This window comes from Hirundo rustica, chromosome 17, assembly GCF_015227805.2.
Source record: "Hirundo rustica isolate bHirRus1 chromosome 17, bHirRus1.pri.v3, whole genome shotgun sequence".
NCBI classification, from domain to species: Eukaryota; Metazoa; Chordata; class Aves; order Passeriformes; family Hirundinidae; genus Hirundo; species Hirundo rustica.
In genome coordinates, this window is record NC_053466.1 from 973,315 (window position 1) to 997,962 (window position 24,648).

A 24,648-nucleotide genomic window follows, 5' to 3' on the forward strand; every position below is an offset into this window, starting at 1 on the left:
CTATGGGGTCTGGAGCATCTCTCTTTTGAGAGAACGCGGGAGCTGGGCCTGTTTAGTCTGGAGAAGGCTGAGAAGGAATCTCATTAACGCCTATAAGTATCTCAGAGACGGATGCCAAGAAATTGGTGCCAGGCTCTTTTCAGTGCTGCCCAGCAAACAAAGCCCACAAACCAAAGCACAGCATGAAGAACTTTTCACGAAGGACAGCAGAGCCCAGGGAGGCGGTGGGTGCTGTCTCTGCAGACGTCCCAAACCCGCCGGGACGCGCTCCTGTGCCACCTGCTCCAGGTGGCCCTGCCTCGGCAGCGGCACGGACTGACGATCTCCATCCAACCCAAACGGTTCGGAGATCCTGTGAAAACCCATTTCCGTGCTGCAGCCCACCCCCAAGCGGCATCGCATTGAAAGCGGGGAAAGAAGGCCGGCGGGGAGAGGCGCCGCACGCCGCGGAGTGCCCAGCTCCGGCCGGACACTGCCGGCCCCTCTGCCGGACCTCCCCGCCGCCCGGCCGGACACTGCCGGCCCCTCTGCCGGACCTCCCCGCCGCCCGGCCGGACACTGCCGGCCCCTCTGCCGGCCCTCCCCGCCGCCCGGCCGGACACTGCCGGCCTCTCTGCCGGACCTCCCCGCCGCCCGGCCCCGCTCCCTCACGGCCGGCCCCACCCCGTCGCTTCCGCCCCGCCGCGCCCCCTCGGCCACGTGACAGCTCGGGGGCGGAGTGACAGCGCTCTCAGCCAATGGCGCGGCGCCGCTGCCGGGGCGGGGCCTGCGCGGCAGAGTGACGGCGCCCTCAGCCATTGGCGTCGCGCCGCTGCCGGGGGCGGGGCCGGCGCCGTTGGTGGGCGCGGGTCCCTCCGGGCGGGCCGGGAGCGCGGCGGGGCCGCGGCGGCGCCGGGGGGACGCGGGGCCATGGACGAGGCCGAGCCGAGCGAGCGCAGCCCGCTGCTGAGCAGCGGCGAACGCAGCCCTCTGCTGAGCAGCGGCGAGCGCGGCCGGGCGGCGATCAGCGCCTTCCAGGGCCGGCGGCTGGCCTGCGCCGCCGTGCTGCTGGCCGAGCTGCTGGAGCGAGTGGCCTTCTACGGCATCACCTCCAACTTGGTGCTGTTCCTCAACGGGCCCCCCTACGGCTGGGAGGGCGCCCAGGCCAGCCAGGCGCTGCTGCTCTTCATGGGCATCACCTACCTGGTGTCGCCGTTCGGGGGCTGGCTGGCCGACGCCCTGCTGGGCAAGTTCGGCACCATCCTGCTCAGCATGGCGCTGTACCTGCTGGGCATGCTGGCCTTCCCCGTCATCGCCGCGCCGCACACCCGCCAGGGCCTGTGCGGGGACATCCCCCTGTTCCCCGTGGAGAACTGCTCCTCGCCGGCGGCCAACGCCACCCTGGCGCCCTGCTCCCAGGTGGGAGCCACCCGCTACTGTGCCACCGCCACCTTCGTGGGACTGGTCCTCGTGGGGCTGGGCGTCGGCTCGGTCAAGGCCAACATCACCCCGTTCGGGGCAGACCAGGTCGAGTATTGTCTGGCAGCTGCCGCGGCGCTCGCGGGTGGCAGAGGGGCTTGCCTCGGTGGGGTGGGCAGTGCCCGGCTCGCTGATCTCTCTGTAGGTGTTCGGCCTTGGAGGGAATCGCATCGTCCTGCTCTGCGCCCTGGTTGATATGATTTTGGTGGCCGTGGGGTGTCGGATCCCTTGGTTACCCTGCCTTCACCATCTCGAGGACTTGGGTTGAATACTTAATGGCCGTTAAATGGACTGTTAATTACCCTCCCTGGTGAGTTGGTACCCAGTTAATTTGACCTCGGAGCTCATCAGATGAAGTACGGAATACACATTTTAGCTTTGACAAGGATGGCATGGGCCTTCTAAGGCAGTGTCAGAGGCCTTCACCATCCTGTGATAAAGGAGGGCTGCAGCACAAACAGTTTTTATGCTTTAGCTATTTGTGCACCGCATTGCCCTTGAGTGGTGTTCATGTGCAGCCTCACGCCGCATCACATGGTGGGGGGAAGCTGCTCTGACCGCGATAAACATCACCTGGGCTGTTCCCATAAGGACACATCCCGTCAGATGACTTTATCCAGAACCGCTGCAGTGATCCCATTCACTGGATCATCCCTGCAGAACCCAGTGGCTTCACAGAAAACATTCGAGAGGCAGCTTGGAGTTCAGTAACAGCTGGAGTGCTCTGTTGCGTGTACCTCTTTTACAGTCCTACGCTAAGGCTGTGTGCTGGCTGCGGATGCTGAAACGCAGTTTCTGCTTTACAGATGGAGAATTTCAGTATGCTCAGGTACTGCTGAGCCGCTTTCCTAACCAAACTGAAAGTCCAGATTCATGTCTGTTTCCTGGCTTGGTTAGAGCAGGTATCAGAAATGCCATGAGTTCTTTGTGTGAAGGAGGATCCACCACAGAATCACTGCCAGACATCCCTCTGTTCTCTGTTGTGCCGTTTGCATTTGTCATTCTTTGGCGTTTCACATATTCTCAATTCTGGAGTTCTGGGTGAGAGGCAGTATATAAATGTAAAACATTATTATAGCCCAGGATTGTGTCCCCCCAGTGCATTAGTACTGCTTAAGCCAGCCTGAGCCCATCAAGTGAAATAGCTTTAATATGACTTTATCTTGTAAGGTGTTTTTCAAAACTGACTGCTTATCCCCAGAACGCTTTATGAAAGTTAAACATGGGAGATAAATAATGGCAGGAACAGAGCAAAAGAAGAGCCATTGCCAGTGGAAGTGTAGCTGGATTTTGTAAAGGCTTTTCCCCCAGGATGTCAAGGAAAGCAGTTTCTGGCTGGGTTTGCAGATTATTCACAGTGATTTATGAAGGGTAAAGCAAAAGAAATACTCCTTTCTGGGCCATAATAATCAGTGGAGCTCTGCCGAGGACTGAATTTTTCCCCTTCTCTCTTTCTCTGGCTTATCTCTTGTTAAATATATTACAGCACGCCACTTACCTTGGAGTGCAGTTTGGGGCCCTCTTGGGTGCCTTCTCCCTGCACAGGAATGGAGAAAACTGCTGGGGAGATGTGTATATATCTATATATCTGTATAGCTGTATATCTATATCTGTAGAAGAATAAAGTCTCTCTCCCAGAACCACATTGTTGGGAGGCCAAAGCACATTGCAAAGGTGTGCTGATAAGATTTGTCCTCTCCCCTCAATACCAAAGGAAAGGATGAATTGTATATCATGTACTTTAGTTGGCACAAGTTGAAAACATTTCAGAATATTAATTACACTTCATTGCAGATCTCTTAAAAATTACTATGTGAATTTTTCAGCTTTAATATGTGTGTAGAATTTGGGTGAAGAGCTCTAATATAACAAGAGGTTTCTTTATTTAGCAGAATCACTTCGTGAAAAATGGGAAACTGAATTGCGATACTTATTTTTCTCTGAAGCTGAAAGATGTGGTTTCTATCTACCTCTGTTAAATGCATGCTTTTAGAAGTGCTGTTAGAGTAGAGTTAGTATCGAGTCAGCTTAGCAAAAATAGTTCCTGCAAAGTTGGGACAGACCAGCTTTTCTCAACTGTTCATGAATGTTTTTTCTAGAAGCTGCAGACTGATCCATCCTGCTGCTCTAAATCTGAGCTGCTGGTTCTCAGAATAGCATTTGTAATCATGTGATCCTACAACCTGGCACTTTCCAGTTCCCCTTTCAAGTGCGAGCGTTTTGCTGTCACTTCCTGCTCCAGGGAGCAGTTTGGGACTTTCTGCACTTAGGAAACTGTAGGGCTGTTGGTCATTATTGTGAAAGCTGGTTCAGCTTCAGCACTGAAGCCAGAATAGTAGCAGGCTCCTAATCTAGTATCAGCCATAATCATTCTAATTATAGCTGGGTCTCTTTCAGGGTTACAGCGATTAGAGGGGCCAGGCTGCACCCACACCGTGCCTTCCCTCTGAACCGCCTTCGTAGCCAGTAAATCTATCGGGCCATAACTGCCAGGGATCTTCTAGCGCTGCTGAAATTGTTGTTTTACAGTTGCTATTGGAAATTGCTGCTGTAAAGATGGCTTTAGAGTGATTTTTCAGCCTTTATTTATTTGTGGAGCACAGATTGTCCAGCCTCTGGATAAGGATGGGGAACCACGTGTAAAGATTTGAAGGTCCCTGACTGCAACTTATTTTGTTGTTGCTGCTGTCAAACTTCTTACGAGCCTGTGGACCTCGAAGGCTCTGCAAAGAACAAGTTCGAAACAAGCTGTGGCTTTCACAAGGCCAGTAACAATAGATGGAAGAGGAAGCAGACTTTATACGTGGACTTGTTGAATTTTAGTATAAAACTTTGAAATTATGTAGCAGCTGAGTAATACTGTGGAGCTCAGCTGCCGAGCTCTCTCAGATGATCCCAAAGAATAAGTGGTTGTCTGCAGTGATGGATTAGTGGGTCAGGATTCTGTAACTCTTGTCGTTGTACCCTCCTCGGCAGGCTGAGGATGAGGACACGGTTCTGTTTCACCCTTGCTGTGTTGTGTGGCTGCTCTGAGAGTTGACTGGGGTGAGTTTGGGGGTGTTTGTTACATCTGTCGCTTGTGGCTGTCAGTCGATTGCAGGAACAAATGAAAACTGCTACTGGCAGGGACTTCTGAATGATCCTGTTCCTTTCATGTGGTGTTTTGACAAGCCATCTTCATAATTCTTTGTCTTTGAGAAGATACTCCACCAGGTAGTTCAGTGGGACTTTTATTCAGTTATTACTGTTTGCCAGTTAAATGCTGTAGTGGCATTTCAGATGTGGCTGTGATGGGATTTTTAGTGCAAATATATACTTTGATAAAGAAGGAGAAAATGGATTTTTTGCATTGTAAGTCTGTGGTGTGTCTGTCCTTCGAGCACTGCCTTCCTTTTGGTCACTCTTAGAAAAAGGACACTGGAGATGGTGAAGAAAGCTTCCAGGAGAGGCCACAGACACGGTCAGTAGTTTGCAGGTGAGGAATCACAAATCAGTCTAAATTTCCTACCTCTGAAAAGGCAGCAAAAAGAAAGATGTGCCAGTGGTTTGGTGAGGGGAGAGAGGCAGCGATGGATCAGGAATGGGATGGAGCTCAGCTGTCTGTGCTGTTTCTGGAACAAGGCAGAAGGAGCGCGGCTCGGACAGGGCGCGTTCAGCGCAGGAGAGTGCAGGTCCTTCCCACGGTGTAATTACCTTGGGGCTCTTTGCCACGGGGTGTTTTGGGCTCTGAAAGCTGGCCTGGGTTCGGAGCAGGTTACACAAGCTCATGGAGAGGAGAGCAGAGCTGCTGCATTGATTAAGTAGAGAGAAGCCATCCTTGTTTCAGGAGGGTTCTCAGGAGCTAATGGTTGGAGGCTGGGATAGTGCTTGATAGAAGCCTCATGCTGTGCTTCCCTGTTCTTACCTGGATCAAAGTTTGCTTTCTTCTCCCAGCTTTCCTTTGTCGAGATGTCAGCAAGGTCATGTGCAAGAGGGAGGAGGAGAAGTCATCTTCCTTGCAGAAATAAGAGAACCGAGAGTTTGTGATGAAGAAATGGAAACTTCATCAAACGGATTGCTAACACTTTACACAAGTTGGAGCACTGTGTTCCATGTAATTGTTTGCTAATATCCTGCTGCTCATTGGCTTTAGAAGGAATTCCTAGATTGATACACTGCTGCAGCTGATGAAAGTTAGGAATTGAGTAACCAGTTGAAGGTGGAGAGAGAGAATTTCTTGGGTTTAGTCTCCAAGGTTGAATTTGACATTCTCACAGATGCACCTGAATGCCTGACAATGCCATTAACTATGCACAGGAATAGATACTTCAGTATTTCCTTTGGTGGGCTTGGTGCAGATGGGTTTGTGCACCACTGGGAACCTGAAGCTGGTAATCAGAACTGACAGTGTTAAAAACTCATTTTAAGACACAGCTTGCTTTTCATATTGCAAACTTAATATGGATCTTGTGAAGATCTGGCAGATGAGGGGAAATTCTCAGTTACAAATGAAATTTAACTGACTCATTGAGGCTGGTGCAAGGCACTGACTTGCTAGTCACTGTTAATGGCCTTTCAGTCATCAGCCAACGACAAATACAGAATTAGGGATCATTCTACAACTGCTTGATCTTTTAAACCTAGTTCAAATTTTAATATGCATAATTTCTATTATGTCACCTCTTATGAGAGATGCTGGGTTCCTGGTACTTAATTACAAAATGTGGGGTAACTTACAGTAGGCAATAATAAAGAGGGATGGTGAAAACTGTGCAGGATAGTTCTATAAACCAGGCATGTCTTAACTTTCACTGGAGAGACACTGAGAGTGAGAGACACTGAGAGCTTCAAGCAGAAAAATAACACTGTAAACAGCACTGACTTAGTGGGATAAATATTTACTGTGGCCTTGTGATCCTCAGGCAACCCAAATTTAATTTTTTTTTTTTTTTTAAGATCAGAATGACACGTCCTCAGTTTGTGTTCTGATGAGAGGCATTAAGACTGTGTTAAAATTTAAATTTCTTGTTTAATTACCAAGTATTCATTTGAGGCTTAGAAAATGGGATAGTGGTAACTGTTATGCAAATACAGTTAGAAGAAGCAATTGTGGCAATACATGAATTTTTAGGTAGCTTAATTTTCATTACTAAAAAAAAGTTACTTAACTCCCATGGACTATGGGATGTTAATCTGAGGGAGGTTTTTGTGGAGAACTGACCCAGTGAGAGTCAGTGCAGTAGAAATAATGATGGCCTCTCTGGAGAAGCTGTCTCTCAGTAGTGTGGCTTTTTTATCCCTGCACTGAGCTTCTAGAAGGTTCCTCACATAATGGTGCACCTCACTGAGGTGTCATTTCACCAAACACCATGTGAAGCCCAAAACTCTTAAATCATTTCAGTGTGACTCTAAAGGAAACCTGAACTCTCCAGTGTGTTGAACTTGTTTCAGTTCTAATTCAAAGATTCTAATTCTGTTTAGCCTTATTTCCTTCAGAAACTGAAGGGCTTGCTTTTAATCTTTTCCAGGTCAAAGACCGGGGTCCAGAAGCCACAAGAAGATTCTTTAATTGGTTTTATTGGAGCATTAATTTGGGAGCTATCCTCTCTCTGGGAGGCATTGCGTACATCCAGCAGAACGTGAGCTTTGTGATCGGCTACAGCATCCCCACAGTTTGCATTGGGATTTCGTTCATGGTTTTCTTATGCGGGCAGAGCTTCTTCATCACCAAACCTCCCGATGGCAGTGCCTTCACAGACATGTTCAAAATCCTCACCTACTCCTGCTGCTCCAAGAGCCCCGGGGAGCGTTCAGCAAACAGGTTTGTGATGGGCTCTTCGGTGTGGCTTTTATTCAGTCAGCCTAGGACTGAACTCCTTGGTTCAGACTGCTGGTAGCTCCCACCAGAGACTGCAGGAGAATGAGCAGCTTTGCTCTGAGAACTGCAAAACCAGAGTCCTGCAGATACTTTCTGGGAGCTGAGGGCTGGAAGAGAGGCACCCTGAGATCTCCCTGCAGCAGATCACGGTGTCAGCTGAGCTCTGTGTCCTGCCAGCTCAGGGTTCCTGAGAGTGTCATGTAACCTGACTGTGCATGAGTTAACTTTCTTCTCTGGTAGATATGTTTGTGGATGCCTTCTGGTTTGAAAAGCACTGTCATCTGCATTTAATGCTGTAAGTAGCTTAATGGGGAGCCAAAAGTTTTCCACTCTGAAGAGCTGCCCATGGAATACTGGTGGTTGAATTGAATCACTGGTAAGAGATGTCAGGTGCCTCCTCTGCAGAGGGGTTTCATGTGTTCAGATTGCCAAACAGCTCAGTGACTTAACAAGCAATACCACAAAATACAGGTTATTCCAAGTTCTGCTAGTTATTTAGGGCTGGGGTGTGTGGGGAGGATGGGAAATAAATAAACTTCAGAGCAGAAGGTTTCCCGTGCAGTTTCCATCAGCTGGGGATCCATTCTGGCCTAGCTGTGTTGCTGTAACTTACATGAATTAGTTATTTTGGAGATGCATTAGCTTTTTATAAGGAAGACAAGGCTGCCAGTTCTGTTTAACTGAACATTTCCAATCCTTTCCCAAAGTGAAGGCCAGGGAGTGCTGCACCCGCCTCGCAAGCAAAGCCTCTTCGAGATGGCCAAGCTGTCTCGGGGGGGGCCCCTTCAGAGAAGATAAAGTAGAAGATGTAAAAGCTCTTGTCAAGATTATCCCTGTCTTCCTGGCTTTAATACCTTACTGGACAGTGTATTTTCAAGTAAGTAGTTCCAAATGGTTACAGTTATATGTTACAGAATTTCTACTTTAACATTTTTGGGGTGTCGTTTCATAAATAGGAAACTTACCTTGAAGTTGAGAGATGAGAAATGACAACCAAGGAACACTCTCAAATAATATTTTGACCTAATAATGGAAGAAAAATAAAATCATTACAATTGTAGTTAAGACTCGAGTTGTACAAATTCACAGCTCTTAAAGCTGTGAATTCATCTTCTTAAATTCACATTCTTAAAGCTGTGTTTCATCTTGCAGCTGTTGGACATAGGTTAGGGTAAGTGCTCTAGACCTCATTTTAATTTTCAGGTTCTGTCTTACGGAGATGATTCAGGATATCAAATACATTTTGGGCAAAAAAACCCAAAAACCCCAATGCAGACATTGTTTGCAAAGACGCAAATGATTCTTTGTGTTTTTAGTAAAAATAAAAATCTGGTAATGTTCAGACCATAATTCTTTTCAGTTTGCTGTGTTAGCATTTCACCTCTGGCATAATCTTTGTTAATTGTTATAAAATGGAAAATATCTTGCTCTCAGCACTCCTTGTCCAAGTAATCTCAACTCCTCTTTCCTAATGCTAGATGCAGACAACATACGTATTGCAAAGTCTCCATCTGAAAATTCCCGAGATATCCAATGACACCAATTCCATCCATACGGTAAGCAGAGCAAAGCAAGCGCACAGTGCCTTTCTTTAGTTGAAATGCAGATTAGATCAGCAGTGTGCAAAACTTCCGGGAAGTTCAGGTAGTGCCTTTGGGCATTTAGGAGCACGATGCACATCCCAGATTTTGTCATGCCAGCAATATCTGGAGTTCACACCAGCATGTTCTGGATGCATCCAGGCAACTCTCACTGCTTTCATCAAGACTTTATCCTTCAGTGGCCGAAGGCCAGCCTTTGAAGAAAGCTGATCAATCTCCCTGCCCTGAGTTTCCATACCAGCACAGAAACATTTCTGCAAGCCCAGTAGGCATGAACACCCATCCTGAAGTGATGCATTAGCATTTGGAATTTGAGACACATTTGTTGCATCAGGCTGCCTAATCAATAACCACTTTACCTTTAGCATTTTGGAAGAAGCTGTTCCATCAGTATTTTTCAAGAAAGGCTGGCTGGCATCATGTGATTGCAGAAATGGTGCAGAGAAGTAAAACGGGGATTTACAGGATACATGTGTTACAACACCCTCTCTACTCATTTGACAAGTGTAACTTCATTTTAGTTGAATTTTGCATTTACATTAGTAAGACTCTGTTTCTGCTGTTCTCTGGCATATTTCTGATAGTTCTAAGCCTAACAGAAGATATACAGAGCTTGGCTATTAAATACTTCTCATGACTGCATTAGTTAAAAAGTTTAATCCTGTCAGATGAGAAACTGAGCTTACAGATGTATGAGCAACCAGATTCAATGAAAACCTGAATAGCTGAATATTTTCTCCAGCTTTTAAACGCTCTTATTTGACTTTCCACAATGTCTGTCAGTGCATTGTTGTGTATTTCAGATCAAAGTGTTCAATCAAAATCGTTTTTTGTAAAAGAATAATAAAAATCAGCTCCTAAGTATGAAATTGCCAACTTGAACCATCTCCCCTTGCAGTTTCCAGCAGCCTGGCTGACCATGTTTGATGCAGTGCTTATCCTGATCCTAATCCCTTTGAAAGACAAGCTGGTGGACCCCATTTTGAAGAGGAATGGCTTGCTGCCGTCCTCGCTGAAGAGGATTGCAGTTGGAATGTTCTTTGTGATGTGCTCTGCCTTTGCTGCAGGTAGGAAAAGGAGCTGGAGATCTCCTGACAAAGTGAATTGTTCAGCTCACTGCAACAGCAATTTTTAAAAGACTCTGTGAATATTTAATTCGGCATTATTCAGATCTTTTTTCTTGGGATAGTTGGAATGTGCCTTCAGGAATGCATTGCCCTCAATAAAGGGGATTGTATCGAAAAATTCACTAAACTGTTTTGAACACTTCCAATAAAACTGGACCATTTTTCCTTTGCATATACCCTTTAAAAATGTTCCTTCATACATTCTGACTTCCAAGTATGAAAGAGCTGAATTTTGACCTAAAATCCTTTCCCCTGACCTGAAATAATTAAGTGAGGTTATGGCTGAACAAGAGTTTCCTCCCACTTTGGGTTTTCTCTCCCCTATCTTCCCTAATGTTTGGGAATTAGTGTAGTGTAAAATAGCTCAGCTGTGGCATGAAAGGGAAAAGATGGCAACTCTGCTGGCCCCATAAATCAGCTGCTTTTGAGATGATTTCAAGTTGTTAAGCGCTGCTGATGTGGAACTGAGCATCTCTGAGCAATGCTTCACAGAATCTATCGCCCTCACCAGCATCACTGTAATGAACATATTGATAAAGCATTACAGCATTAAATAAATTCATTGCAGCACTTGGGATCCCCTATATTTTAGGGAGAGGGACACTTTATATGGTTATTAAGATTTCTTTCAATGAGAGAGGTAATTACTAGGCCAAGGTCACTTTGTGGGCGAGTAAAGTTCTTAAACCAAAGTCATTTAAAGTGTTTCTTTAAAATAGAAGTGTTTCTCTTACTCCATGTTTCTCAGGACGCTGCTGCTGCAGAAGAGGATGATGTAAAACACTTAAATGTCAGCTCTTTAAATAGAACCTGTGGGCTCACACATAAGGGAATTCAAAACCAGCAATATCTGTCTTTACTCATAGAGGGGAAGAGCTCATCGATAGCTGGGTTGGGAATGGGTTCATACAGCAAAATTCCTTAAAGTTTCAGATGCTTTTTTCAATTCTCATTCTGCAAATGTAACACATGATTTTGTTGGTTTGATCCTACACAGCTCTTCCCCTGTAGAAACTGAAAAGGTGAATTCTTTGGGTGATTATTTGCAATCTGTTTGGAAAGTTTAACCTTTTGGAGTAACTTAACATCTCTTCATCATAACAGGAATTTAAGAGCTTCAGTTGGGGCAAATTTGGGGTTTAGGAAACTGTTTATTTCTAGCAAGGTGTTGGACTGAAATCTTAAATGTGAAAATGTCCAGAATTTGCAGTCATGGCAATATCTTAATGATTTGTTTCTGCCATATTTCCATTTTACTTGTTTATTTAACAGCCATTAGTTGTGGACACTACTCAGGCTGCCCATTAGATTGGTTAGATTGTTTAAAATATTTTATAGACTGTGTTAAAATACAACTGATTAGATTTAATGAACTTCATCTATGCTTCGTGCATTTTATGGTGAATTCTGAGCAGCAATGTTCAAGGTTATTCAGCTGGAAAATCTACTTCATTTATAGAGTTTAAACCATTATGGCAAGAAGTTCAGATTATTTTAACTACTAAGAGTGTAAAATGAAACATGAAACTTGTCTATCAAAGCCTTAAAGGAAGAATCAATAGATTCCAGATTCTGAAGTACTTTGAAGATGAATTTATGGCAAAGTTTGGTATATTGTAGTTGTGCTCAATGCTTATTTTTTAAGAGCGTAATAAACACATTAAGGTCACTTGATGTTTTGAGGTTCAGCAATTCTGTGTTGAGTGTAAATAAATGAAATTATATCTGAGCTCTTAGATGACTCTGCTGCTTTGTTTACATTTTAATTAATTTCCACTCTAAAATGTTTGGCAGCTATATTAAAATGAATACATCAAGAAACCCAATTTTAGTTTAAATACAGCAGCTCTTCATATTTCAGAGGGCACTGAGGTAGCTGAAGAGCTAAAGGGGGCTTTCACTCCAACAGAAAGATACATAAAAATAAGGTGTGTCACCTAAAAAGAAGTGAGGAGCATAGAGAAAATGTGGTGGCTGACATGAAGTAATAAACTCAGAGGATCTTTACCTTAAACCCAGATGTTAGTAAGAGATTTGGCCCTGTCACAGCACAGAGGTGCTGGTCTGGCTGGTCCCCTCAGGGTTTTCTGTCCCAGGCTTGGGAAGACACTGCAGAAGAGGAATCGTGTTGTGTTAGGAACTGCGTTTGTTTACACGCAGAGTGCTGTCAGGGTGGCTCAGCCTGTTCCACGTGAGTGTCCTTGGCATCCTTTGGGGGGCTCCAGGAAAGGGAAGCTGCACGTGAGGAAGCAGATGTGATCACTGGAGGTGGGGTGATACCCACCATCTCCAAGCCCTGCACGTTTTTTGTGACAGGAGGGGTATTTTGTGTGCCAGGATGAGGTCAGCTCTTGGCTCAGGAAGAAGCAAGAGCCCCGAGCTGACAGTACTAAGTGGGAGGCTGTGAGTGGAACCCACACCGTAGGAAGCTGTGTCAGTGCCTCAGCCCTGCTCCTCTGAATTGTGATGAGTAAATTCACCTTATTTTGCAAGGATAAGAGATGAGAGTTCTTTTATAGAGGTCTCTTTTGGGTGAAGCAGGGAGTTTTATTAACTATTAGTTATTCTGTGTATTTTATGTAACTGTGAGTCAATCGTTTAATCTGGGCAACTTCAACAAAACCCTACAGCATTATTTGATACTCACTTTTACTCTAAACTGTTGTGCTGAGCAAGCTAAAAATGCTTATATTTTACACTATCCTGTCTCTTTTTCATTCCATATGAAGTACTTTCTGTGCAGTGTATTGCTTGTAAATCAAGCTCTAATGAGCTCTTGGATCTCTTTGGATGAAAAGTGTCATATAAATGTCATAATCATATTCATAGAGGGTTTTCAGAGCTCTACAGGACTGGTGTAGCCATTTCCATAAGCAAAAGGGTTTCTAATTTATGAATACTGTGGTGGCAGTTGAAATGGTTCAACAGTGCAAAGTAGTAGTTTGTGAAAATGAGATTGTCTTTAAAAAAACCCCAGCACAGTGTCCATGAGAGCTCTGAGCTGATCCATCCAGAAATGGGCTAAGTGTTTGTATAATTATTGCTGCTGAACGAGGATATAATCACTAATTCTATGGCAGAACAAGTGTAGGTCTTGAAATAACAACAGCAAAAGTAGTCTGCAATGCTTTCTGTCAGGAAATAAATACATATTCCTATTGTATCATTTCTAATTGAAATGCAGGGCTGGAATCCTGATTTAATTCTTAATATGGAGAAGCAATGTCTGCATCTTAGGTCAATCTTTTTTCCCTCCCCTTTCACACAGGAATTCTGGAAAGCAACAGACTGAAAATTGTAAAGGTTAAAACAATTAACCAGACAATTGGGAATGTTACATACCATGCTGCAGATTTGCCAATCTGGTGGCAGATTCCTCAATATGTGCTGATTGGATTCAGTGAAATATTTGCAAGTATAGCAGGTAAGAGCCTTTGTGTGCTTAAATTTGCTTCTGCATCTGTCATGAACGATGGAATCTTAGAAAATACATATTTCTCAAATCATTAGAAGTAAGCTCTGATGTTCCCAAATACATTTTTATACAGTATTTCTCAATTTAAGTGGCACAGCTCACCTTTGCCTTGCACATTTGAAGCCTGGCTATGTAAGACTGCTTTCAGAACTGAAATTCAAGCAAATACCTAAAATACTTGTGTGGCATCCAGTTAGTGCTGGATATTTTCAAGCTCTAATGTAAAACAATATACTCTTTTAATATTGAATTTTAATGTGCATGTTTGTGCCCTCTGAATCTTCCTCTGTGTTGGAAATACAATTTGTGATTTGTGGGTTTTTTTTTTTTTTGGTCTTATAAACTGAGCTCAGGGTTTAGAAAGTCAGTAAGTGGACGCACCTTTCTGAGAACAAAGGGAAGAAATAAACCACTTTTACAAAGACTTAGCAATTTAAATTCATGTAACTTGAGCTTTTTCATCTCCGAAATAAGGTTTTGTGAGCATTAATAATGAAATAGGTATTTTATATAATTTTATCCAGTTTATTTCTGGATCAGTTTTTCCATAGCTGTCCCTGTACTTCAACATGACACCAAGCAAACTGAAACACTGCTCCAGTTTTGTGTGTGTTGAGCAAATAAATGCAAGAGATGCTGAATTCCCTAACACTGCCCTGTGTGAGGCAGTGGGCAGCTGCGTTCACACTGACTTTAAGCTGAAGGTGAAGTGGGAGGAGAGGGCGAACAGGAGCCTAACATCTGATTGTCTGGTCTGTTTGCTGCATGTGCAGGCTCAGCAGCAGCAGGAGAGCTCTCTGTTGTCACGGTGGCTGTCCTGACTGATCTGCTGGGGTGCCACAGGCGGAATGCTCCTGGGAGTCTCTCAGCACAGAGTTTGCTCACGTGCTGCTTGGAGCAGGGCTTTCTTACCAGTAACAGGAACACCTCTGGGTGTACTGGTGCCTCTTCTGGCACCACTTCAGTGGAATCCATCAAAACTCCTCCTGTGACTCGATGGAAAAATCGTTTCCTTTTTACTTGACCATAGTTACTTATTAAAGTGTTGAACTTCTCTTTGCAAATCCGAGCTGTGAGGATCAGCCACTCAAAGTGGCAACACCTCCAGCTCTTTTCCTTTGATTCCCCCCGACAGAGGCTCCTGTTTCATTTCCCCTGTGTGAGGTTACTTTCATTCCTGGGCAGTCCCAGGGAGGTTCTCTGATGCTGGCCGTGGCCCCAGCTGTCACATGGCCCATTTGTTCCCCTCTTAGTGCAACAGAGAACTTCTGCCCCGTCAGGTTTCTGGTTACTCGTGTTCTGCTGTCATCACAGTTGTTAGGAAATAAAAGAAGGTGCTTGGATTGCTTGGCAAGGAGGATAAAAGTGCGGTTTGTTATTTTTTTCCTATTCTGCCCATTTGCTGTCCATTTCATTATGTGTATATGGTACCTGTTGCAGATGCTAACACACAAAAACCTGATGAGAAAATCTTGCCTGATTTAATTACTTATTAAAACCAAGGCTGTATTTAGCATTTTTATCCAAAGAGAAACATGAATTACTTGTAGTCAGTTTAGTGATTGTGCCACTTAAATCCTAACCCAGATAAACAGATGACTTATCAGAAATACAAGTGTTCATGGAAAATTAAACCAGTTTCTTCCCTCTTATACAATCTTGTTTCTCTGTCAGGTACTATTAATAGTTTATAGGTGTTTGCAAGGAAAAAATAGCAAACCTGTCTGCAGGCAGTGGAAAGGTCTTGAAGCATTCTCTGTTTGCTGAACTCCAAGCTGAGAGGACTTCAGTGGAGTTCCTTGTGAGAAGTCTTTAAGGCTTACACAATTCTTACGTGAATATTCTGCTCCTTCTTATGGGAATATTCTGCTCTTCTGCACTGCTGGGTCTGTACCAACAGCATTATAACTTCAAAAACTCTGGTCAGTGTTTGAAAAAAACGTACCAGGAATTCTGCAGAGCTTAATTGCTTTGTGTAATGCACTCAGTTTTTTTACAAAGGCTCTTTCCTGCCTTCTGATCATTATCTGAACATAATTCTTAATATTTTTAAGGCCTCTCAAGACTCAGAGTGTACTTTACCAATTCAAGATTAAACCTGATAAAGGCATCTACTGTGCCATGAAATTCAGGCTTAAAATAAACAAAGTGTTAATGGTTACAAAACCATAATGACGTGGAAATGTTTGTTGTGAGCAAAGAGGGACTAAATAGCACAAGAGCTGAAACATACCTCTGTTTTTCTGTTTACTGTAAAACTAAGCATATTCTTATTAAGCCACATTAGTTACACTTGAGGTACCTTTAGGAAGATGACACACATTGCATTAATCTTTTGTATTATTCTGTCAATCCTCCTAAAGCACCCTTGTTTAACTGGGAATTGTAATCTCACATGACAACACCAGCGAGGGGCTTTAGTTTCAGAATTGCTTGTTTGCAGGAGCGTGAAATCATTATCAATGCCTGCCAGCAGCCAAAGGAGCTCTGAAGGCAAAGAAAAGATTTTATATTCTTTTTGCCAGATTAAATATTGGTGTTCCTGCAAAAGTTACTCAGGTTTAGAAATGTCCCTTATTTTGTTGAAAAAAGTGCAGGGTTACTTACACTCCTTTTGGTTTTTGTTCTGAGTCTGAAGGTCTTTTTCCAGCTGGGACAGTCAGATCCAGTGTACCTGTAAAAGGAACAAGGAATGAAACAGTCCAGACCCTTTCATGTGTTATACCTGAGCTTAACTTTACAAAACATTCAGAAACCTGGTGACCAAGATGTGGCTGAGGCTCAGGAGACCTGTAGCAGCTCTGATAACTTAACAAGAAGTCACCAACAAGGTGCTGTGTCCTCAGAGCAGTCTGCTTGTTTTTATCTTAAAATGCAATTGGACAGATAAATACTCCTTGGAAAATCTGAATTGTTACATTGGTGGCAGAGGCTAGAAAACAAAGGCACTTTTCATTCTGGAAATAAATATCGTTTTGCCCCTGCCCTGCCTGTTGGCAGCAGTGTCTGTCTCTGGTTAGGGTGTGAATTTAGAGCAGCCTGGCCGATTCTCTGGTTGGGGTTGAATTTAGAGCAGCCTGGCTGATTCTCTGGTTGGGGTTGAATTTAGAGCAGCCTGGCCGATTCTCTGGTTGGGGTTGAATTTAGAGCAGCCTGGCTGATTCTCTGGTTGGGGATGAATTTAGAGCAGCCTGGCCGATTCTCTGGTTGGGGTTGAATTTAGAGCAGCCTGGCCGATTCTCTGGTTGGGGTGTGAATTTAGGGAAGCCCCGCAGCTGAGCTGGGTGAGGAGGTTTCAGTTCCCTCCTGGCCTCACACAGCAGCTCACTGCTGGCCCATCCTGCCACGTTGTGCAGAGGGAAGGAGCAGCAGGCTGTTGGTGGCAGCCCTGTCTCAGGTGGCAGCAGGGTGTTGGTGGCAGCAGGGTGTCTCAGGTGGCAGCAGGGTGTTGGTGGCAGCAGGGTGTCTCAGGTGGCAGCAGGGTGTTGGTGGCAGCCCTGTCTCAGGTGGCAGCAGGGTGTTGGTGGCAGCCCTGTCTCAGGTGGCAGCAGGGTGCTGCCAGAGCCGTGAGAACACCCAGCTCTGCTCCTTCCCCAAGAACTGAGTTCCTCCCTCACAGCAGCCACGTTCCCTGCCTGGCTTCAAGTGTTAATCCTTTTCTTGAGAGAAGAAATGCCACTGGATTTCTATTAAAGCCTGGCTGGAGCAGTCAAATAGCAGTGGTAGTGTAAATAAAGCATGCCTTTATTATGCCAGACATAAGAGTTATGCAATTTCAGGTCTGTAATGCTCTCCTTGCAAAGAAAAATGTTAGATGAGGTAGCATTAATTCTCAGTGTGAGCAGACTGTTTTGAAACAAGCATTTCACCTGTCAGAAAAAGCTCTGCAAGGATTGTATTTGATTGTCTCTTGTGAATAATCCCATTTGATTTTTGACAGGAGTATTATTCTAAAAAGGAGAGTTAATCATGGGCATTAATCTTTGTGTGGCAGAGCCTAACCCTGTGTGTGTTCTTGGTAGACAAATTCAGTAGCGCAGATTTGCAGATGGATGGTCCCTGGTATGTTTTTCTTGGGTTTATTGGTTGAAATTCTAGTAAAGACAGCTGAAAGTTCAAGCCCTGTATCTACAAATCTTAAAAAGAATTGCTTGCTGGTGAGCGATGAACTCAGAGAATTCTAGATCAAAAGTAAATTAAATTAAAATAATTACTGCCTTTCCATTTCCAGTTAATTTCTCTGTCTGCACATTCAGAAATAGAGACACTGAGGCTGTAAGAAATAAATGTTTGTGGCCAATGCAAGAGTGACTTTTTCCTTTGTCCTGCATGCTCTGCCCAGCAGACAGGGAACAGGGAAGCAAGGGAGATGGGAAACGTGGAATTGCAGGTTCAGGTTAGTTTAATACATTTCTTTGAGGATAATTTTAGACAGAAAAATGAATATGTGGGTTCAGAAGATTTCTTGATTTTGCACATGGAATGTAAATAAGATCGAAGTCTGTGTCTCAAACCTTGTCCATTTAATGGGTTGATACTTCTAGAACAATCTCCTCCCACCTCTGACGCCTTCCAATAGCGTTTTTTCATGTTTTAATACAGGTCTAGAATTTGCCTATTCAGCTGCTCCCAAGTCTATGCAGAGTGCTATTATGGGACTGTTCTTTTTCTTTTCGGGGATTGGCTCCTTTGTTGGCTCTGGACTGTTGGCACTGGTGTCTATTAAAGAGATTGGCTGGATGAGTAATCACACAGATTTTGGTAAGTGCATTTTTCAATGTGTTCATGGTCTGGAAAGCAGAAGTTTCAGGTAGGACATGGCACTGTTGAGTTTTAACACAGTTACTATTTTCAAAATAATAATTTGTGTACTGCTCTGTTAAAGTTTCATTTTGCATCTAAGTATGAAATAATGTGACTGCAAAACAATTCACTGCCCTCATGAAAGCACGAGAAGACACCTCTGCAGAGCCTCAGTTACTTGCTCAGCTGTTACTGCATTTCATCACTAGAAATTACAAATATTTTCATTTCAGTAAAACATATTTAAATTACGTAAAGCAGAAATTACTGAAATTACTTTCAGTGGTTATGGGAGGTAAAATGTACCCATCTCTCCCCAAGTGATTATTCAGCTTCCTCATTTCTAGTGACTTCATTGAAATTACCATGAGCTAATTCTGCATTTCTGTCTGCTAGCTATTTATACTCCTAAAGTTCAACAAATCACCTTCTTGGAGTTGCCAGTGGAGGATAAAAATAATTATTGGCACCAGTAGGTGGCACCTTGGGAATTTCAGAAAATCCTCCCATCCTCAGTGGGCTAATTAGTTCAACCAGGAGGAGTGTGAACAGTTCTTAAAATGTCTGCTAGACCTGCTGCATGTACATGGCTTAAAAGTGCAGCCTAAACTCTAAATTTGGTCTAAGAGAATTTGCAGTTTCAACTACCAAAAAGCAATGGTGTCTGATTCCTACACGTGCCACGAGTTGGCATCTGTGGCTTGTGAGTTGTTCTTTAAAAACTGCAGAAGATAACAAACAGCCTGAACCTTATGGAGGTGTTCCACATGAGTACTTTTATCCCATTGGGACTTCTTTTCCCCAGTCAATTTCAAAATTAGGAAAGGAACCTTTCCTGCAGCTCCCTGCAGAGGTAATTCAGCTGATGAGGGCTCAGTAGGGGCCGAGAATTTCACACAAATAATGAGGTGCTTTTCCAGCCCTTTGCCTTTGTTCTCTGAAGCAGCTGATGGGAAGATGTCTCTGTAAAACACCTGGGCTGTGCTGACTGTGCCGAGATGCCAGCACTGGAAGGTGTTGGCTGTGCTGATGGCTCTGAGCAGGCTGCTCAGCTCCTGGCCTCTGGACGCCTCTCAGGCTGGCTGTTTGTGCCCTCTGAGCCCAGCACGGGCACACCTGGAGCTGCAGCCCCTGCCTCAACCCTCCGGAACTGCCTAACTCAAGTTTCACTTGGTTACTGAGAGCTACCAGATTCACACCTGAACTTTACCTGGGTTTGCCAGGGTCGGAGTTGCAAGGAGGAGACACTCAGTGAATGATTTGGGGCTTTTCATGAGATGCTATTTAATGACGTACCCCAAATTTCTGCTATTTCTGCCAACTCGTGACATCACTGGGGGTGAGTGACTGCCTCCACAACCTCCTGAGGAAGTTCCCTCTCTGCCAGCACTTCAGGGGTGGTTGCTGCCACTGGATTGACTTGTTTCTCCCACCAAAAGGAAGATTTCATGGGTTTAATATCCCATCTCATAAAGGATAATTACTACTCTTTAAACACATCTGCTCTTGAAACGGAGCTTCACGTGTACATTGTATTTTAAATGTCAAGGAAAGGCTCAGTTTAATTTTATTGCATTTTATTATAAGTTCCTTTAATTGAATCTTAAGTTTCGGTAATTAAAGTAATTTAATCTGAACGTTTATAGGCTTGCTGCAGGAACAGCTGCTTAGGGTCCATGTACACGTCACTGTTTTAGTCTCTGCAACCTGTTTGATAATCATAATGGTCCAGTTGGCTGCGCTGTGCTGGAAATGAGCCACAGTAGATTGTTCGTGGAAGTACAGCAAGATGTTTCCTAACAGAGGAATGATGTTTTATCAATGAGCTTTCTTCATTTGACATTGTTTAATGTCCAGAGCACTGATTTGTGACAACTTTGAGGGAGCATCAAAGATGAAGTCAGCTGTGTTTTCATGAACCCTAAACTTTGTCCCGAAAAAAGGCTGAGAAACAATTGCGGTCATGGCTTTTTTTGTATCTATGGAGCTGCCAACTTCTTCCTTTACAGCATTCATATTTTGGTTATTTATTTTCTTTTGTCTCGGTCTAAGGCATTGGAGAACAAAAGAAAACATTCCTTATCCTGTGCACATCTCCCTCAGCAGTGCCAGCCTTTGCTCTGGATAATTAAAAATGAACTGTGCAGTGGGATGGAAACGTGATCTGGGTTTGGTTCTGCAGAAGAGTCCTCTCCACTTAAACCTGACGAGATTCACGTTTTTTATTTGTATCATCTTGATAAACGTTTTGTTTTTTCCCCCTCCCCAATTCTTCCTAGGTAATATTAACGGCTGCCAATTGAACTATTACTTCTTTCTGCTGGCTGCTATCCAAGGAGCCACCCTGCTGCTTTTCCTGATCGTTTCTGTGAAGTACGAGCACCACAAGTGGAAGGGCGAGGCGGCTGCCAACGGGAGGCTGTGAGCCCTGGCAGGGCAGAGGGTGCCAGCAGCGCCCAGGGAGGGGCAGTGCCCCAGCCAGGAGCTCTCCTGCCCCCCAGGAGCTCTGGCCCTGCCCTGTGGGAGCGGTAAGTGCCTTATGGCAGGGGCTGTTCCTTGCACTCCGTGCTGGCAGAGTGCAGCAGTCCCCGGGAGTGAACTGGCTGCGGGCACTGCAGCTGCTCTTGCTCTGTGGGGAGATGTTTGCTCAACTCCTAAAGCTGTGACACTTGCAAGTGCAGCCTGAGGAGTCCCGGGGACTGCTCTGACCCAAACAGAAACGCTCAAGGGTCAAACCTGCCCTGAGGACACAGGAAGGAAACCATCTGACAGAAGCCTCAAGCGCTGCGTGGATTTTCAGTGCTGCGAGTCACTTTGGGGGGAGAAACAGGGACAAACTGAATTACAGATTAGCCAGATTAAAAAGGAATGTAATTTTATCATTGACCTGTTATTGACAGTGTATGAGGGATTTAAATCCAGACTTGCAGTCAGGAGTATCCATGACTGAGGACTGAATCCTAAATCCCAGCAGCTTGTCAGACAGCTGCTGCAGGCTTTGGTGCACAATTAACACTCGTTGGGATTGAAATTGTTTGACTGCAGCAATGTTTTTATTTTTGAGCCTGCATCAGATGTATGAGGACAACAGCCACCTTTGGACAAAGCCCTGTTCAGCCTAACACTGTTACTCCCCTAGAGACTATTCCAAATATTTGCAGGAAGCCAAGTGAGCCGGAATTCTGAGCAGATCAATGCACAGTAACCATTTAGCAGCCTTTAGCCAGGTCCTTCAGTCTTGTCTTACTTTTAGTTAACATGCTCCAAGGTTTGGATCTTTCAGCAACACATTCCTCCAGCAGAGCAAATGGCTTTATGCTCAGCCCCTTGACTTTTACTGATACTAACAACTGTAATTCAGACTGTGTGCAGACTGGTAGGGAAGCTGCAAGGAATTATGCAGAAAGAAAAGAAAACCTTTTTATTAATGTGTTGAATTTTTATAGTTTCCTTTGTCTGCAGTTCTGTTGTTTAAAATGTCCTTATTTTGTACATGGACATCTTTTTCATGAGTTTACAAAATAAAATGAACCTCCATGCTGTGACTTTTGACCCTTTGTTTATAGGTGAATAAAATTATGCTAGAGCTCTTTGGTTCTTTAGCCTTTTTTTCCTGAAGACTGAATGCAATGGTGTTGGATTTCTGAACGTGCACAGGTACCCCATTAATTCTGCCAGACACTACAGCAGTGTCCTCTCCTTGCCCAGATAAATCAGCCAAAATGCTTCAGCCATTGCATTCCTTAGCATGATTTAAAACTGGAATGACTAACGAATAATGTCTCTATGAGGAAAAACTAATTTCCTTTTCTAACTCTGTTTTAGAAGCTCCATATGCTGTGTTTCTGGAATATCCCATTTATAACCAGCTAAAAAATCCCAAGACTGAGAGACTGGAAGCTGCATAAAGGACAGAACAGGGACCAAATAAATTTTCCCTTTTTTTGGTTGCTGTTCCCAAAAAAAAAAAACCACCTTGCGGTGTTTCACATCTGCATCGTTGATTCCCAAAGCTCCCAGAGGCCAGGAGAGAGCTGGGCTGTGCCTCCCTGAGTGGTGTTCTGGGAGACTGATGGAGATTTGCCTTTCAGAAGTGTTCCTGGCTCTGAAGGACTGGCACTGCTGGCAGAACCTCCCAGAGGAGCCCTGATCCTGCCCCCTTCTCATCAGTGAACTTCACTGAATGCACTGCTTCCCCCAAAGTGCCTAAATTCTATCAACAGCATTCATAAATTTCCCACCTGACGGGATAATTGAAGCTGAGTTTAAGCACAGGAGAATACTCTGCAGATAGCACAGACAGGTGTGTGACAGTGTGGGAGGCCGTGCAGGCAGGCTTCAGCACAGCTGTTATTTAGGGGAGAGGACAGTCAGTAGCTGCTGGCCCAGCCCAGCCTGGTTTTAGGCACAATCTCACCTGGAACAAGCACACACCTTGTGTCAGCGTGGGGCTGCAGGACCCTGCTGCTTCTGCCACTCTGGGGACGAGGCTGAACTCGCCATCCGCTGTTTAATTTCATTTTGAGTTGGGATGACTTGGCTCAGCTCCAGGCACAAGTAATTATGGTCATTTATGAATGTTAATCTGACACTTCTCATCAAAGGCATGAGGCCTCAAAGGCTCAGCTGATTCTTCCTCCCCACCTCATCTTTCAGTGCTTCCACTTCAGTCACAGAAGTAAGACCAAGCAATTAACTCTCTGACTGAGCACTGCGCCTCATTAATGAAATACCTTGAGGATTCAGAGTTTGAGTTTTACATTCATTTCTTAGGTTGTTCCAGTGCAATGGAAAGACCTGACAGGAATTACCCTAATGGATGCTTTTAATCCTCTTGTCTTTCCGGGTGCCTTAAATTCAAAGCACAACATAGAAAAGCACTTGTTCAGCATGAGAAGAGGGCTCTGAGTAAACTTTGGCACTTTGACTTGTAAAGAACTGCAGGAGGAGTCAGCCTTAGAGTGCCTCCCCAGGCATCTGTGACCAGGGATGAAGGAGGGCTGCCTGTGTTTTAGTTGACATTAGAAGGTGGCTGCATTGCTCATACAACCGTGGGTATTTCCAGAGTGCAGCAAAACCTGGTTTTTCCTGCCTTTGTATCCACACTGAATATCTCTCCTCCAAAAAGGGGAGCTTTTTTCCCTTCGTTCTGCTTATGTAAACCTCCAGCATGAGTTTAATTACAGCAGTTTAGACACCTATCACTATTCCCCTCAAAAGTCTGTAGCCACCTCTGAGCCGGTTTTCTTTGTGTATTTTTGGTGTTAACAGAAGTTGCTCAGGGCTGACATGAGACAAGGCTGCTCAGCTTAACAATAAACTGGTGTTAGAAGCTGCACAGAGTTCTTAATTTCCAGAAAGCAATTTCAAACACCAAATCTTATCCCAGTGATGTTGTTTATATGCAGAGCAGGTTGTGCCACTGCAGCAAAGCCCTCTGGGGAAGCAGATGAGAATGCTTTCCGTTTGAACAGTCAGTGCTCTGAGACAGGCTCATCTCTGAGCAAGCAGAGGATTTGTAAAGCAGCAGTGCTGGTGGAACAGTGCACGTACCTGAGAGCGTGGTGCCTGCTGCCCCGGTGCAAGGATGTGCCTGCAGGGAAAGGAGAGAGATGAGAACCAAGGGCAGGAGCCATTAAACAAAATACCATTCCTTGGTTATTTTCTACTGCCTTATGCAGACTTTTCATTGAACACGCTTCCTTTATCAGGACGCTGTGTTCTGTTCCAAGCACGGACAGAACACTCAGGGATGTCCTGCAGGGAATTCTGTGCCCAGCTCAGCTGGGCCTGCAGCTGGAGCCAGCTCCAGGATGGAGGAACAGGAGGAACCACAGCCCAGGCAGGCACTGCTGTGCCCTGCTCCTCCGGAGCTGCTGCCAGCACTGACCCTGCAGCATCCCCATCACTGTCCTTGCAGTGTCCCCATCACTGTCCCTGCAGTGTCCCCTGCAGTGTCCCCATCACTGTCCCTGCAGTGTCCCCTGCAGTGTCCCCATCACTGAGCCAGCCTGCAGCTCCCTGGGCCAGCACAGACCCTCAGCACTGTCCCCTGAGAGGCTTGTCCCCCTGCCAGGAGTGTTGGCCAGAGCTGAGGTGGGGTGACACGAGCCCATCAGTCCCTGCTGACAGGAGCAGAGCTCTTCCACAGACAAGGGAAAACCGGGGAAACACTGCTCAGGCTCTGGAGGTGGAACTTGAGCAGACAAAGCACTTTGTGAAAGCTGAGATTCGTGCGATCCTCCCGAGTGCCAGCCCTGGGACAGTGCTGGAGCTCCATGTGATTGCTGTGAGCCTGTGCCACCTGCCCTGGGGACCCTGCTCCTG

General features: G+C 45.1%; 1 protein-coding gene across 1 annotated transcript; it reads left to right on the forward strand.

Moving 5' to 3' along the window:
* Nucleotides 1–909: 909 nt before the first annotated feature.
* Nucleotides 910–21,866, forward strand: SLC15A4 (solute carrier family 15 member 4). Its single transcript, XM_040081122.2, is given in 9 exon segments — nucleotides 910–1,506; nucleotides 6,966–7,258; nucleotides 8,023–8,089; nucleotides 8,091–8,192; nucleotides 8,794–8,871; nucleotides 9,815–9,983; nucleotides 13,312–13,467; nucleotides 18,121–18,279; nucleotides 20,601–21,866. Coding segments are annotated over 9 exon segments (1,767 nt in total). The 3' UTR covers nucleotides 20,747–21,866.
* Nucleotides 21,867–24,648: the final 2,782 nt, after the last annotated feature.